At 45.4% G+C, this 18,264-nt stretch overlaps 1 protein-coding gene across 13 annotated transcripts in view; it reads right to left on the bottom strand.

Moving 5' to 3' along the window:
- ACTR3B (actin related protein 3B) overlaps positions 1-18,264 on the bottom strand; it is a 1,022,733-nt gene that overhangs the window by 927,369 nt on the left and 77,100 nt on the right. For 9 of the 13 annotated variants that reach the window (XM_055269748.1, XM_063641751.1, XM_055269755.1 and 6 more), the window contains one exon: positions 817-942. The exons of the other annotated variants lie outside the window; for them this stretch is intronic. In XM_055269748.1, coding sequence (XP_055125723.1) covers positions 817-942 — 126 coding nt within the window. The remainder of the gene's footprint in view (positions 1-816; positions 943-18,264) is intronic. 13 annotated transcript variants of the gene reach the window in all.

Genomic DNA, 18,264 nt, shown 5'->3' with positions numbered 1-18,264 from the left:
TAATCCCAGCACTTTGGGAGGCTGAGGCAGGCAGATCACAAGGTCAGGAGATCGAGACCATCCTGGCTAACATGGTGAAACCCCGTCTCTACTAAAAATACAAAAAATTAGCCGGGCTTGGTGGTGGGCACCTGTAGTCCCAGCTACTCAACAGGCTGAGGCAGGAGAATGGTGTGAACCCGGGTGGCAGAGCTTGCCGTGAGCCGAGATCTCGCCACTGCACTCCAGCCTGGGCGACAGAGAGAGACTCTGTCTCAAGAAAAAAGAAAAAAAAAAGAAAAGAAACTGTGCTCTTCCAACAGTGGACTCATGGGATCTCTTCCTTGCGCCCACTGCCCCCATCAAAGCCCACTCTTGGTTAGAAGCCCACAGTGATCACCAGCTACTTAAGAATTACTATCTTGGAGAAACGCCTTGTAACTCCCTGCTAACATTAGTTATTCTCATTTAATGAGAACATTTCCGAAGGACATGAAAGATCCTCACCGTAAATTAGTCCTATCTCCTTGGGACACTGGTCATTACACCCCATGCCTGATCTCTTACGACATAAAAGGAAACTGCTGGCAGGCATGACCAGGGAGAGTGTGAAGCTGCCATTGCTGTGTCGCCAGGACCATTGGTCTGAACTACCAGCCTGGAAGGACCGCAGGCAGCAAACCTCTGTGGTCATGTCACAATGCAGCTCAGAAAGTGATAAACACTTGTTTTTATTTCACGCGGCTCAGACAAGCTCCTTCGGCTCTGTGTCAGGAGGGCCCGAGTCAGGACTGGTGCAGAAGCCCCAGGCACCGCGTGGAGGCCCCTGGCTCCTACCTTGATCCTCCCGCCGCTAAGCTCCTCGCTGAGCCGCAGCCTAGCATCCACCACTCTCTTCAAATCCCTCTGCAGTCGGCGTCCGAAATCCCTGAACATGGTGGAGCCTCCTGAGAGAACGACATTCTACAAGACAGAGGGAGCCTTGGGTAAAATCGCCCGCCCATAGTTCCAGGAACCACCCACAACAGAACTCCCACAAGTCCAACTGCTTGTGGGCACCACACACCGGCCCTATGAAAGACACGAACAGAAGCAAACTTAATGCTATTGGAAAAGTGTAGATTTCTTTTTATGGAGACAACGTGCCACAGATGACACATTCCTCAATTACAGCAAAGCAAAAACAAGGCGATTCTGCTCCCTCATGCTCCCCCGCCAACCCCTCACATGGACCAGGAAGCCAAAACAAACAACAAAACCGTCCAGCTGACTTGAGCCAAAATAACACCGGCTCTCCCGCTGCTCCGCCTTAACCATCACTGGGGGAAAGTCTTCTAATGGGTGCTTGAAGCTTCTCAGAAGGACGATCTTGGGAAGAACGCATCCAAGCTACCAGCAGGAACACTCTCAGGTGAGCCACCCAGCCATCACTGCCCTCCAGGGCCAAGACTCGCTCGGTGGCCACTCCAGAAGCTTGGTGGGGGACTGAGGAAGGGGAAGCACTCGCCTGCCCCGCTCCGCCTGCCCAGAACCTGAACCAGCCCTCTGTCCAGCATCTCCGCGTCGTTGACCCTGCCTGCCTGTCAGTCATCCACACTGTCGGCTCCTGACCTGCAGCCACTGACATCCTCATGGTTTGACGGCCCAGGTCACCAGAGCAGCCGGTCCTCTTCTGATGTATGTCAGAGGCCACAGTGGCCTCACCTACGTCACTCACCTCTCGCCCTCTCACCATGGGGCACTGTATCATCTCACACCCTCACGAGATGAGGATGGGTGAGTACGGTACAGAAAGATATTTTTAGACAGAGAGAGAGACCACATTTATATAACTTTTCATGCAGTATATTGTTACAATAATTATTCTATTTTAGTAGTTACTGCTGTTCAGAAATCTCTTACTGTGCCTAATTTCTAAATTAAACTTTATCATAGGTATGTACATACAAGAAAAAACACAGTATATATAGGATTCGGTACCATCTGCAGTTTCAGGCACCCACCAGGGGTCTTGAATCATATCCCCACTGACAAGGGGGACTAGTGTATCTCCTGATTGAACTTTCTTAGAGAAAACACCTTATGTGAAAACTACATAAGGAAATTAATCCTTCAAGGAGTCAAAAAGCCCTATTTCCTTTAAGACCCTCTAAATATGTTAGCTCTTCCCAAGTTCCTGAGCAACTGCAGAGCTCTCTGCTTTCAGGCACTCCTGCCAGTCAGCTCTGGGTGTGTGAACAGTGAGTCCCTCACCAAGTTTACAGGTAAGCAGAAGTCACAGGGAATCAGTACGGAAAAAAAATGCACTTTTCTGTCCCTAGCAACCCAGGTTCTAAGTTATATGACATGAGAGTAGTCCGTTCCTGCTTACTGCTGTTCTGGGGAAAGACGGCCAGGACTGAGTGCAAAGAGGATCATTGTTCTCTAACGGCAACTCCTAGAACTGCTGTGAGAGCACCCACGTGGACTCAGGATTAGATAGTAAAGTCAGAGCAGGAAGAATGAAAGGGGGCAGAAGCCATGGGAAGCCACCAGTGATCTGACCTTCCACGTGGGGAAGCCACCAGTGATCTGACCTTCCCCGTGGGGAAGCCACCAGTGATCTGACCTTCCACATGGGGAAGCCACCAGTGATCTGACCTTCTACCTGGAGAAGCCACCAGTGATCTGGCCTTCCACCTGGAGAAGCCACCAGTGATCTGGCCTTCTACCTGGAGAAGCTGGCCTTCCACCTGGAGAAGTGACCAGTGATCTGGCTTTCCACCTGGGAGTGCCACCAGTGACCTGGTCTTCCACCTGGAGAAGCCACCAGGGATCTGGCCTTTCACCTGGAGAAGCCACCAGTGACCTCGTCTTCCACCTGGGATCTGCTGCAATTCTACCCTGAGTGTCTGTATAGAGCAATTTCACCTCTGATTACCTGACAGCAGCAGATGTTAGACAAATCATCTAACATGCTGTAGCTGCTCCAGTTGCTAAGGTGAAAGGCTGTCAGGGGCTAAAGAAGCCATGTACAACCCTTTCAATGCAACAACTGTTTTGCTTATCCATAGTGGGGAATACCAAAAACATTATGCACAGGACCTTTTTATTAGCTTGTCAACTGTCATTAGTGTTAGTGTATTTTATGTGTGGCCCAAGAGTTTCTTCTTCTTCTAATGTGGCCCAGGGATGCCAAAAGGTTGGACACCCCTGGGCTAAAGCTTCTAGAGTGGCTTGGCAGGGACAGAGCCTCACAAAACTGTGCCACAATATTTTGTTATCAGCTTCGAGAAGGTCAAGGCTAATACACTGTTAAGGGAGGATCTGAGCTTGGCCTTCAAGGACAGGAACTGAGGTGGTTCTGAGGCCACCCTTCCAGGGCTCTCTGCAGCGGTGAGAGATCCTCCAGAACCAACACCTGCCCCATTCCTTGGTGTCTGCCCCACACTTCTACTCACAGGGAACAGCCCTGAACACAGCAGACCGTCTAAGGGGTACCATGCCTTACGGAGACTATCTGATCATGAACACACTGAATAAAATACGTGGCAATGGTTTTCTGCCCCGAGAACTCTGCAGTCTGTCCTCATCTGGGGGTTTCACTGCTACACACTTGTTTGCTTTCTCAAAACTCCGTCAGCCTGGCCAACCGAGAAAACCGCTGTCACGTCCATTTCTCGAGAGGCAACCCCCTGACGCCCCTCGTCACAGGGAGATCATGAGGTCACTGGGCATCTGCCTTCTTGACCCATTTTAAGTCTAGTTTTCAAGCCAACATCCTGTCCCAGGATTAGCATCATGAATAATCACTGTTGTCCTCTGCCACCCTGTGGAGAAATCTCTCATGACCAACCTGAGAGCGCCTGGCTCCTGTCAGAGTCTAGGGACCATCAACCACAGCTGCAGCTATGGAAACGTCGAACTCAGGGGAGCCCCTGGATACCAACGCTCAGGTAAGATGTCACCAAAAGGGGAGGACTGGCAGGAACAAGTCCCTGACAGACGGACGGGGTGACAGCTTGAAATCACATAAACAGGGTTATATTCTGATTCCTGGCTTCCTTCAGATGGGTCTTCTGGCCTGGTGACTCTTTCAGACACACTGCATACCTAGTTACCATAATATCAAGAATCATAACTTAAAAGCATCTTGGTATTTTGATCATCTCATCTTAGAATAAGCTTCAACTGACCCCTGGTCCTGCTCTCTCATGACTGGCCACGCTGGCCGATGATACACTGGAGAGACAGACCCTGGCTTACATCCAATTAAGAATTAAGTGAGGACTGGGGAAAAGCAAGGATGGGTCAATGCTTGGAATTAGACATTTCTAAGGGTGCTTTTGCTGAGGTTTTGGGGTTTTTTTGTTGTTCTTTTGCTATTGTTTTTCATTTACTTTTTTAGAGCCCACCACAGGCAACTCCTTTAAAACTTTTCCAGGCTAAGATTCCTACAGCCTCCTCGCTCTCTGGCAGGGAACGCTGCGGCCTTGGTCTCCTAACAGCCCGTAAGTCAGGCGATCCCAAACAGTGTCCCAAGGAAGCCTGGGGAGTCTGAGAGCTCTCCCTTGGCCCACTGCAGTGCAGGAGAGCGGCCACAGGGCCAGGTTCCTTGACTGTCACCCCAGACTTGGTGAGTTTATCCTTCCCAAGACGACTGTCGAAGACATGGGTCTGCTTCTCACTGTAACACCCAATGGCCGACACAGCACCGTGGGCACACCTGCTGCCTCATCTCAAAATTCTGGGCTATTGTTATTCTGAAGGATAATCTGTCTGAAGGATAATCTGAGGGGTACACAGTCCATTCACACCTCTAAGGCTTCTAAATTCTATCACTGGATCCAAAAGTCCCAGGGGAATGCTCCCTGTCTGCTCAGCATTCTTTCAGTATTCACTCACAAGACTGTTCACCCTCTGAACTTGCACTGCGAGCCATTAGAAGATACGGCGGGAAGAAATGCCCATCATTATCCACTGTAGGGATGGGTGAAGGAGGTGTTCTTAGTTAGGGTCTAAAGAAGAAATTTCTCTCAGGTCTCAGTGTCAGAAAAAGCTGGGCCTCTTCGGAAAACCCACTGGCCTTAATCATATGTCCCAGGGGCCTTGTGTCTGCCGAGCAGCTCAGAGCCATGAGGGGCCTCTCCCATAGCTAGGTGCGACCACAGAAGTGTGTACATGCTCTGTCCTCATCTGACCCTGCTGCGCTATTCTGCCGCCCTCACTTCTCCTCACCCAGATTCCTTCAGTTACTTCATCCTTGTATATTGGATGTACTTTCCTGCCTGTTTCAAATTTTCCACACTAGAAGGCAGGCAGGCAGGAGGGGGCAGGGATGTGGGTTTCTAAGGACAGGCAAATAGGAGAGCTGAAGCCCAGCTGCATGATCTTCAGGCAAAATACAGTTAATTGTTCAATGAGTTTATGAAAGGATGCTGGGTTCTCATTTATGAATTCCTTTCTTCCTTCAGTAATTGAAGGACAAACTTCAATAGCCTAAACATCCCTGTGATCGGCAGCAAAACATCCCACTGCATTCAGCAGGCAGTTGCTGTGTTAAAGACACTGAGCTACAAACGCAAAGAAAACATCACGGTGAGTCCTGCGGAGCAGACTGCGGCCCGGGCGCTGGGGCTCGCTGCGGGCTGCGGCCCGGGCGCTAGGACTCACTGGAATGCTTGAAGGAGATGCCTCAACCTCCCCAACCTAGAGATACCTAAAAGTTCAGAAATGTAAACAGGGAACTTTAAAACACATACTTTGTCATTCTGAGGATCTGCATCTTTATAACAATCATTTGAATGTTTTAAATGCATTCATTTCAGATTTTTCCTCTAAAAAGCAATTCTATTTGTTTCCAACACTAAAAATAAATAAAACAAAAATCATTTCATGGCTGAATCTTTATTTTCACTTAAGAAAATGCCCAGGAAGACAGCTGCAGGTGGAAGCTACGACTATGCTGAGCTCTCAGCGGGGACTAAGGCAGGCAGGGCCCTGGCCGATGGCAGATCATCCCTCAGGAGTCCCTGTACGCCACTGTTCCTGGGCGCCGGGAGAGCTGCACACACCACCCCATGAGTAGGCCCCTAAAACAGAGCCAAGTCACTTCAGGAGTGGCATCCATCCCAAGAGATTCTGTGAGGGGAGGTCACAATCCAGCAACAGGCGGGGGCCAAACAACCCTCATTTGCGCTGCTCCTTTGTGATTCAGAATCCCTGCTTCCTCACCGTGAAACATCGCGTGAGCTCCAAGTGTCCAGCTCAGCACGGAATAGAGCTCCTTGCGGTCAGCACTCTGCATGGGCACCATTAGCGTGGCCACAGACAGTGAACTTTAAAACTAGGCAACAAATAAAACCTGAAGACAACACTGCATGAATACTGGCAAGATTCGGGATGGCCTGTGCCATCAAGGTGCTTCTGGAGAAGTTAGAAAACTCAGAAAGGAATATCATGAGCTCAGAAAGTACTCAGCAAATGACAAGAATGTGGAACAGGAGAGAAGAAAAGGGGCAAAAAATGAAAACACTAACTGAGGGGTGCTCTGAGTCCAGGTTATAATGTATATTATATTACCCAGCATATACTGTATATAAATGTATATTAAAACTTCAAAGCAAAGACGAGTTGAAAACAAAAGTCCCTAAACCAAGTCAATTAAGACACTCACAGTTGCAGGTGGTGGATGGCAAGTGGACAAGATGGTCTCACCAACCAGGTCAACCACTGTATGAGAGCTCACCGGTTGTACTAATTTCCTCTAAATCCTCTCAGATTTACTTCTGGCCTAGAAGTAGATAATCTGTATCTGGTGGCATTACATGCTTTTTCTGTTGACTTTGTTGTGATAGAAAATAGATCAAATACAAAAGATGACTTAACAAATACAATTAGATTCACATTAAATCCTTGGAGTGATACCCGAACTGAACAGTAATTCCACCTTAAGACATACATGGGCTCTTGTGCATAAGGCTCTGTAATGATTTTTACCACTGTAATCAAACTAGGTCACCAAAAAGATAGTGAGAGATAAAATTTATCCTCAGAAAACTTCAAACAGGCCAGTTTACCCAGTGAAACTGAGAGCTGGATTTCAGACAATAAAGAATTTGTAACATAAGACATCATCATAAAACTTTTTTTTTTTGAAATGGTAAATGACCATTACATCCAGAATGGCCATTTAGTTTTCAGATAAATTTCTATTTCAAATAAACGTAAGCCTAACAACCTAAATTTTTTTAATCACTATTATGGCTATTTTAATACATTTAAATTCCACTTTTATGTAAAAGGCAAATATGAAGCCAACAAATTAATGTAATAGTTTTTTTAAAAAAACATTTTATTTTAAAAAAAATTTTTTAGGTCTGGCGTGATGGCTCATGCCTGTAATCTCGCACTTTGGGAGGCCGAAGCAGGCGGATCACCTGAGGTCAGGAGTTAGAGACCAGCCTGGCCAACATGGTGAAACCCCATCTCTACTAAAAATACAAAAATTAGCTGGGCATGGTGGCACGCACCTGTAATCCCACCTACTTGGGAGGCTGAGGCAGGAGAATCGCTTGAACCCAGGAAGTGGAGGTTGCAGTGAGCCGAGATGGCACCATTACACTCCAACCTGGGCAACAGGAGTGAAACTCCATCTCAAAAACATAAAAATAAATAAAATAATTATTTAATTTAGAAAGAATTTCAAGCTTAGCAAAAGTGATACACTCTTTATTCAGACTTACCTACTGTTAACATTTCTGGTAGAGTGTTTTTATTTATCGTTTGCATGCATTTATTCTGTCCCCTCCCACACGCACACACATCTAGGGGCAGGGAGCATCTGAGAGTAACTTATATACATCATGGCCCTTTACTACTAAATACTTTAGTGTGTATTTACTAAAACTGAGAACATTCTTTTATGTTGCCACAGTACAACTGCCAACTTCATAAACTTAACATTAATACAAAACTTTAATCTACTGTTCCTATTCCCATTTTGCTACTTGATTTATTAATATTCTTTAAGGCATTTTTTTTCTCTCCAGTCCAGAGTCCGGTGCAGGGTCAGACTGTGCAATTACTTGTCATGTCTCTGTAATAGGTTTTTTAATTAAAAAATTATTCACTAGGGTATGAAAATGTTCATTATAATACTTGAGAAGTATTACATGATCTTGAGTTGCCTTCAAAGGCATTATATAAATTCATTTATTTCATTTATTCACATAACCATACAAACAGTGCTACGCATATGTGGTCAAATGATTTTAGACAAAGTCATCAAGATACTTCAATAGGGAAATAACAGTCTTCTTCAACAAATGATGTGGGAATAATTGATATCCATGGAGTGAGAGGATGAACATTTATTTACTTTCTCATTTTATATACACAAATTAACTCAAAATTTATCACTGAGTTAAATGTAAGGGCTAAAAGTACAAAATTTCTTTTAAAAACCATTTTTTAAAAACTTCGTAATCTTGTGGTAGGCAAAAATTTCTTAGCTAGCACATAAAAAAGCATGAACCATAAAAGAAAAAAGTTGATAAATTGGGTTCCATACATTTCTGTTCTTCAAAAACCACCACTAAGAAAATGAAAAGACAAGCCACAGACTAGAAAAAAAATCTGCAACACATAAATCTGACAAAGGATTTGTATCCAGGATATTTGAAGAACTCTTATGATTGAGTTGTCACTCAATAAACAAATCAATTAAAAATGGGCAAAAGATTCAAACGGACATTTCACAAAAGAAAATATACAAATGACCACTAGGTACAGGAAAAGACAGTCGACAACATTTGTCATCAGGATCATACAGCTTAAATCCACCACACACCAAGTTTGGGTTAAGACGAACAACTGCAACTCTTGTACACTGTTGGTGGGAGGGTAGATGCTGAAAGTACTTTGGAAAAAGTCGGGCAGTTTTCACAAAGTGAAAACCATGTACACTTACCATACAACAAAGCAACTGCACTCCCAGGTACTTCCCAAGGAGAATAAAACATATCCAGCAGACACTGAGTATATTTCCAATGTTCATGGCAGGGTTTTTTGTAATAGCCAAGACTGGAAACAACTCAAATGTCCACCAGCAGGGGATGGCTGACTTGTGGCACAGCCGCTCGCTGAGGCGCTCCCAGCAGAAAGAAGGAACAAATGACATGCGCACTTCAAAAGCACCGAGTGAAGGAAGCCGGAAACAGAGAATACGCGGAGCACTCCATTTTCAGCAGCCCCCCATTACCTGCCGCTCATGCTCCACGGTGTCAGTTACCTGTGGTCAACCAGAGTCTGAAAAGATTAAATGGAAAATCCCAGAAATAAACAATTCATAGGTTTTAAACTGCACACCATTCTGAGAAGCATGATGAAATCTCAAGCTGTCCCACTCTGTTCCGCTTAGGGCACGAGTCTCTTCTCTTTGTCCAGCATGTCCACGCCATATACGCCACCCGCCCTGAGTCACTCAGTGGCCACCTTAGTGGTCAGACCGACTACTGCAGCATCACAGTGCTTGAGTTCAGGTGACCCTCACTTTATTTAATAACAGCCCCACAGCACAAGAGTGGTGATGCTAACACACTGTTATAACTGATCCATATTAGTTATTGCTGCTAGTCTCTTACTGTGCCTAATTTATGAACTTTATCAAAAGTATGTATGTACAGGAAAAAAAGATCGTATACAGAGGGTGTGGTACCATCTAGTTTCAACCATCCACTGGGGGTCTTGGGACGCATGCCCCACGGATAAGAAGGGACTCCTGTATACGAAACTCTGGAAAGTCAAATCCCAACTACAGTGATAGGAAGCAGATGGGTGCCTTCCTGGAGCAGGGGCGAGGAACTTCTGCCAGCGATGGTTCCCTTCTGTACCTTAACTGTGGTGATTATTACGTTAAGTATGTAAACTTGTCACATCTTTTCAAACCGTACATTTGAAATGGTTCATTTGACTCTATATAAATTATATCTCAAAGTTGAACTTTTTAAACAGAGCAACATAAGACAAAGTGATGGCAAGGGGCCATTCTGAGTTGAGAGGGCAGGAATGCCCTTGCTGAAAAGGTGGCATCGGGGACTTAAATGGGAAGAAAGACGTCCTAAAGAGGGTGCACATTCAGCCAATGTGTACAGTCTCTAACTTCATTTCTCAATGTTCTGTAACTGTGTGAGGACGTAAGATTAAGCCAAGTAGCCCAATTTTATTTTAACATTTTTAACATTTAATCCCCCATAGTTGCTATGGACAACAGGAAAACAATACACACTATACTTCCAGGCCTTTCCTAAAAGCAAACTCCAGCTCCCACCCTAGTTCCACACCTCGCTTTGTGTTCAGAAATTCTCATGTGAACCAGTAAACTCAACAAACCCTTTACTATTTAAGAAGGAACAACCCTTGATCTCTACTCACTCCTCCCCAAAGTAACTGTCAACCCTGTTCCTTCCGCCCTCTGAATACACTCCTGTTGTCCCCACCCTCCAACCCACCTCCTCCCCACTGGCAAATGTCCTCTTTCACACAGACACACTTCAGAGAGAACTCCGGGAGAAAGCGAGAGCTTCTGCACCCCAGGCCAAACAACAGGTTTAAATCTCATGTTTTGGTCCTGCCAGAGCTTTGGAACATGACAACTACCAGTAAACACGTCCCCAGGTCCACTGTCTACACGGATGTGGCACACACAGCGGGTTCCGGATCTGTAAGAATGCAGAGTTGGTGAGGTCTCCTGCACACGCGTCACCAGGCAGGCTGCTGTCCTACATGTCTTCCACCAGCTCTGCCCAGATACTGTTTCTAAATTAATGCTGCAAAGTACTCTCATTTTCATCATGTTGAGCTTCAGCCTAGAATTACTGAACTTCAGCTCTCTGCAGAGAAGAACTACAGCCTCCAGTTAGAAAGGTCCCTGTGTGGGTATGTCCTGGGGGATGCCGGCCACAGCAGAGCTGTCCCAGACAGCGCCTCCCAAGGACAAGGTCAAGGGAGCTGGCTTGTACTTCGGCAGCCCCTGAACCGCCTCACCCTAAGGCATCCCGCACCACCCATGGGGCCGATTCCCGGCTGCAACTCTTTCCCCGTGCCCCGCCGCTGATGGCAGAAGTTTCAGGGGACAAGGGGACCTGCCAGAGTGAGAGTGGAGGGTAGAATACAGTCTAAAAGGAACATACAAGTGTTAAGTGACAGGCTCTATGGAAATGCCGGAGCAGGGCCTGGCAGAAGACAAGCATTTAAGACGAAGCAGTACTGGCCCCAAATCCGGTTTTCCTGATAGGGCTTCAGGAGCCCTTCACCACCTGACCCCAGCCTGCTCCCTGGAGCCAGGTGGGGATGCCCAAAGGCCTCACACTCACCCCCACTGTCTGGTGCTGGGGCCTGAAGCAAGCAGCAAACCCCCTCACCCGTGGGCTCCCACACCCTCATCTGTGAAGACATCACCAGGCTGCTCACAGGTCTGAGGGGAAATTAGAGGGTAATGACGTCAGCACCGGCCCAGGGAAGGCAGGATGGTGACAAGCACACTGGGCTCTCGTTTGGCCCTCTCCGCCCTGGGCCATGCAGAGGCCTGAGCAGGGTCAGGTCTACACCCCATCTGTCCACTCCTCCCTGAAGTTGCCACTACACACAGCGCTCGGTAAGCAGGGGCCCTCCACATGCATCGTGGAATGAACGAGGAGCACTTCATTCGCTCTACCCTCTGGAATAAAGGGAGTCAGTAAAGGAAAAAAGACTCCAGCAAGTAACTCAAGAACCAGAAACAATTAACTGACAATTTCTGATTAAGTCCTTGGACTCTGGTAACCTCCTAATGTTTCTCCCTAGTGCACGGGTTCTCAATCAGGGACAATTGTGCCTCCAGGGGACATTAAGCAACATCTGGAGATGATTTTGATTGTCAGGACTGGGTGGGGGTGGGAAGGTGCTACTGGCCCTTGGTGGGTAGAGGCCAGAGATGCTGCTAAACATCCTACAGTGAAAATGTCAATAGCACCAAGGCTAAGAAACCCTGCCCTAGTTAGCGCTGAGCAGTAAAACCAAAGGTGCCTGTGCACCAGCAAAGAGGGCCACTGGGGAAGTGGTGTGCCACTCTGCAGCTAATCCAAGATGTACAGGAGTCCCAAAAGGCAGCGGTTGCTCGGGGCAAAAAAGCAAAGGAAACCAGGCAAAATCCCTGGGAACTTTAAAAATAGAAAAGTCAATCGGCTAGAGGCTGCAGCGGGTGAGGAATCTGCTGCCCTGGCCGGGATGTGGAGCGCCATTCCAGAATATCACTTGAAGTCATTTCGTGGAATACAATGACAGTGCTTACGCGCTGCCTGACACAGCTGAAGGCAATTCCACACACCAACTCCTTTCACCTTGCCAATAACGGGATAAAGCTGGTACTATTCCCATCCCCATTCTGCCGAGAAGGACGCTGAGGCACAGTGAGATCAAGTAACCTGCCAAAGTCACACAATTGAAAAAGCGGTAGGCAGGGCAGAACACACACCTGGCAGTCTAGAAGCTCTCGGTCACATGGCATCCACACCTGCAGACCTCGTGCTCACCACCATGCAGGATCCATGTACTCAACCACACGTGGGCACCACCCCCTGCCCCGCAGCCCATGGGCTCAGCACAGCACTCTAATCACCAGTCCACACTGCCTCCCTTCCCGTGACACAGAATTCGGACCCCATCTTGCATAGACCAATTTGTAAAGTAGCTCTGCCTGTGCTGAGCTAAAATCTGCTACCCACCTGGCCCTGGTTTCTCTCTTTCCTTGGCACTGCTCACCTTCCAGCCAGCTGCCCATCACATGTCCCAAGACAGCCTCATGCTCCCTGCCAAGTCGCAAGTCAAACAATGCTACTTCCCTCAACCATTTCTCACAGGCCATCTTTTCAGGACCTCTTGCTCTTCTGGGGACCCTACTCTGGATATACTTCAAAATCCAACAACAACCCTCTTATAATATGGACTCCTCTCCGCAGCAGAACACAACACCATCAACACAGCATGTCTCCCCAGAACAAACAGAAAGACTCTGAAGCAGTGAGGTGGAACCCTGCCCTTGAGGGCCAATCAAGGTCAAATGACTTGCCATCTCCTAACAGAGCAAAAAGTGGTCTGTGGCTGTAAAAACCTCTACATCCAATGTGGTGGGAAATGGAGGAAGCATTACTACTTTTTAAATAATTATTATACTTTAAGTTCTGGGGTACATGTGCAGAACGTGCAGGTTTGTTACACAGGTATACACATGCCACGGTGGTTTGCTGCACCCATCAACCCGTCATGTACATGAGGTATCTCTCCTAATGCTATCCCTCCCCTAACAGGCCCACCAACAGGCCCTGGTGTGTGATGTTCTCCTTCCTGTGTCCATGTGTTCTCATTGTTCAACTCCCACTTATGAGTGAGAACATGGAGCGTTTGGTTTTCTGTTCCTGTGTTAGTTTGCTGAGAATGACGGTTTCCAGCTTCATCCATGTCCCTGCAAAGGACATGAACTCATCCTTTTTTATGGCTGCATAGTATTCCATGGTGTATATATGCCACATTTTGTTTACCCAGTCTATCATTGATAGGCATTTGGGTTGGTTCCAAGTCTTTGCTATTGTGAACAGTGCTGCAATAAACATACGTGTGCATGTGTCTTTATAGTAGAATGATTTACAGTCCTTTGGGAATATACCCAGTAATGGGATTGCTGGGTCAAATGCTATTTCTGGTTCTAGATCCTTAGTCCCTTTGGAGGAAAAGAAATGAACCCATTCTTACCACCAACAACCATGTTGCACATGACAAACAGAGAATCAAAAATTAAGTGTTATAGTAACTGAAACCAAGGAGAACCTTTCTTGTCTTAACACTCAACTACAAAAGCATACCTCCCCCCTCGCCCAGATTAAATGGAAAAACTTTAATGGAAGGGTTATTTCCATTCTAAACAGAAAAGTTACTTTATACAAAGAAAAGGAAAAAGCCCTAGACCCAACTTCGCAGGCTTCACGGCCCCTCACACTGTCAGCATCCCTTTCCTGGTGCTTGAAAACATACGAAATAAATTAGAGAGCAAACCACAACAAAGTCGGTCTGAAGCCTCTCAGCCATGCCTACGACAAACCATTTCTCAGTGTGACAGGTGCTGTTATTACCAACACACAATCCAATTTTCTCTGAGAAAATGACATGGTTCAGAGTCTGCCTCTCATTCCTAAAATGTATTCAGCAGGAGTCTTGATGGGAGATTAAATACAAGGAGATGTCCCCGGAGCAGCTGAGGGGCGGGATCAGGAGAGAACGGACTGTCCCCACTCATTTTCTTAGTACTCCTTCTCTAACTTTAGCTAGCTTGCTTGCATCAAAGTAAAATTGGTTTTCTAACTAGTCTTTTATGAGGATTAAAACGTTGTCTGAGCTTATTATTTTTCAACTCAAGTGACTATCCAGAATTACTCTGATGGCTTAAATGTGGCTTATAGGCATCATTTGCTTTGTTTTCTTATCACCTATGCTTGTTTCACCTTCAGAGTGAGGAAAAAGCAGAAAAAAGAGAAATATGTGAAATTACCAATAAATGTATTCCTTCCATCTCATCTCAAAGTAAAGCAACAGTGCTTATTCTAATAATTCTGTGCCTCAGAAATATAAACATTTAGCCTAATAGTGTTTTGTTTTGTTTTGTTTTGTTTTGTTTTGTTTTGTTTTTTGAGACAAGGTCTCACTCTGTCACCCAGGCGGGACTGCAGTGGTGCAATCCTAACTCCCTGTAGCCTCCACCTCCCAGGCTCAAGCAATACTCCTGCCTCAGTCTCCCAAGTAGCTGGGACTACAGGTGCATGCTACCACATCCAGCTAATTTTTTTAATTTTTCTTTTGTAGAGATGGGGTCTTGCTATGTCAACCAGGCTGGTTTCCAGCTCCTGGTCTTAAGCAATCCTCCTTCCTCAGCCCCCTACAGTGCTGGGATTACACACATGAGCCATGAAGGCCGGCCTGCATTCTTAATCAATTTCCACAAGGAAGAGTAAGTAAACATTTTTCTAAGAAAGAAAGAAAAGATGTCACAAATAGTAACATCTTAATATTTTAAAATAAAACCCCTTTACTTACAGAAAAGAAGCAGATTATCCCACACAACAGTCTAGAAAGAAAGCTCTCAGCAGCGAATGTAGCACAGACAAAACATTTTAAAATGCCCTATTCATCTAATACTGTTTTCAAAGTAATGACAAAAATAGCATACATTACTGCTTTATTTCACTGCTTATAGAGCACAGACCAAACTGATTTTTTTTTTTTTTTTTTTTGAAACAAGGTGTCCCTCTGTCGCTAAGGCTGGAGCGCAGTGGTGCAATCACAGCTCACTGCAGCCTCAACCTTCTGGGCTCAAGGGATCACCCCACCACAGCCTCCCAAGTAGCTGGGACCACAGGTACGTTCCACCACAGCTGGCTAATTTTTTTTGATATATGGGGTCTCCCTGTGTTGCCCAGGCTGGTCTCGAACTCCTGGGCTCAAGCAATTCTCCTGCCTTGGCCATCCGAAGTGATGGGACTACAGAGGCGTGAGCCCCTGCGCCCAGCTTAACATGACTTCCTAAAATCAGATTCTGCACTCAAGGTCTGTTTACTTTTGCAGTTTAACAAATATTTACTGAGCCTATCTTTTGAAATACTTCTTTCAGTAAGATTATAGAGTTGGTCTTCAAATCTAAAGTCAAACCCCCCAGACAGCAGACAAAGGCCCCTCAGGTCTCACCCCAACCTGTACCCCCCGCCCTCCGGCCTCCACATCTCTGTGGTCTTGCAGACTCTGAGCATCTCTGAGGGATGTCTCTAGTGCCTGGAAAGCCCTCGCTCACCACCTTGCCGGCCTGGCAACCCCTCCCTCCCTGACTCCTCTGTGAGAGCGCAAAGCCCCCAGGCCCCATAGCATGCCGTGCATCTCGTTCACCAGGTCAGCAGCATTTACTGAGCACCTCGCACAGGCCAGGAGTGTTCTAAGCACCGCGGGTCAGCAATGAATCTGACATATCAAAATGGTCGCCCTCTTGAGATGTGTTTCCGGTAGGGAGACAGAACTATTAAGTATAAATAACTAAAATATATAGCAAATTAGGAGATGAATGTTATGGAGAAAAAAATAAAGCAAGGCTGGGCAAAATGGCATGGGAAAAAGCGCCAAGGTGCAGTCTACAGCAGGGTAGTAAGGACGCCTCAATAGAAGACGGCATTTATTGCACTTCGCCCATAATGTGTTTGTTACCAACTGAAGGTTTGAGGAAACAGCACCAAGCAGGTCTGTCAGCGCCACTTTCCCAACAGCACACGCTCACTTCACGTCTCTGTATCAGCACTTTTTGCAATAACATATTTTTTTAATGAAGGTATGTACACTGGTTTTTTAGACATAATGCTATTATACACTTAAACCATAAAATAGTGCAAACATAGCCTTCATATGCACCAGGAAACCAAAAAACGTGTGTGGCTCACTTCATTGTGCCATTCACTTCACTGGGATGGTCTGAAACTCAACCCACAAAATCTCCAAGTTATGCCTATAGTAATATTTATCACATATCAAGCACTACACTTCAGCCTGTGTAAGGGTGACCTAATAATTTCATGAGACGCTTATGCGTGGCCCATCCTGCACCTGAGGACACAGGGGCTGGGGAATGAGTGCAGTCACGATGCTAGGAAGCGGCTCGGCCCACGTGGAGACCCACGCAGCTTGGCCCCGACGCCTATACTCTTGACCACGACAATCTAAAAATAATACTGCTCAAAACGCTTCCCACAAAAGCCAAAATCCAATATGATTGATTCTAAAAAAACACTTAATTCAGAAGACAAAGTGATCCCTTACCACTTCTGATACAATGTGAGAAATCAGCAAATCTCCTGGATTATGTTCTGGCGGTCAGCAGTCTTCTGGACACTTGCCTGACACCAGCCTACAGTCATTCCCTCCCACAGCCCACTCAGAACTGCAACTGGAAATCCAAACACATTCAAAAACCGGCTAAGCCAGGCCAGCATTTTAGCCAGAAAGAATCTGCTTCGCTCAAGCCAGCAGATTCTCAAATCACAATCATTTGACTCAAAAAGCACCATTAGTTACAGACTCCTGTGTATGCCAGATTATGCCAGAAAAGCATACATGTCCTGGTAATGTAATAAATCTTGACATAAGCTAGAAGAGTGTCAAAAACCTAAATACAGAAAAAAGAGTTGGTATCAAAACAGACACAGCATGGAGCATCAGGCCTCCTTACAAATCATGTTTTTAAAGAATTCCAATCGCTTAAGAAAGTGCTCACGACATAATGCTGTTAATCCATAGCATATGAAACATAAATACACCAGGCTATATCTACCTACCTATTTACAGCTCATGAAAATAAAAGGGAAGGATTGTTAATACATAGCATAAGAAACATAAATACACCAGGCTATATCTACCTACCTATTTACAGCTCATGAAAATAAAAGGGAAGGATTGTTAATACATAGCATATGAAACATAAATACACCAGGCTATATCTACCTACCTATTTACAGCTCATGAAAATAAAAGGGAAGGATTGTTAATACATAGCATATGAAACATAAATACACCAGGCTATATCTACCTACCTATTTACAGTTCATGAAAATAAAAGGGAAGGATTGTTAATACATAGCATATGAAACATAAATACACCAGGCTATATCTACCTACCTATTTACAGCTCATGAAAATAAAAGGGAAGGATTGTTAATACATAGCATATGAAACATAAATACACCAGGCTATATCTACCTACCTATTTACAGTTCATGAAAATAAAAGGGAAGGATTGTTAATCCATAGCATATGAAACATAAATACACCAGGCTATATCTACCTACCTATTTACTGTTAATACATAGCATATGAAACATAAATACACCAGGCTATATCTACCTACCTATTTACTGTTAATCCATAGCATATGAAACATAAATACACCAGGCTATATCTACCTACCTATTTACTGTTAATACATAGCATATGAAACATAAATACACCAGGCTATATCTACCTACCTATTTACTGTTAATCCATAGATTATGAAACATAAATACACCAGGCTATATCTACCTACCTATTTACTGTTAATCCATAGCATATGAAACATAAATACACCAGGCTATATCTACCTACCTATTTACTGTTAATCCATAGCATATGAAACATAAATACACCAGGCTATATCTACCTACCTATTTACTGTTAATACATAGCATATGAAACATAAATACACCA

This window comes from Symphalangus syndactylus, chromosome 6, assembly GCF_028878055.3.
Source record: "Symphalangus syndactylus isolate Jambi chromosome 6, NHGRI_mSymSyn1-v2.1_pri, whole genome shotgun sequence".
NCBI classification, from domain to species: Eukaryota; Metazoa; Chordata; class Mammalia; order Primates; family Hylobatidae; genus Symphalangus; species Symphalangus syndactylus.
Note: the sequence above shows the minus strand (reverse complement) of the source record. Positions and strands in the feature narration are given on the sequence as shown.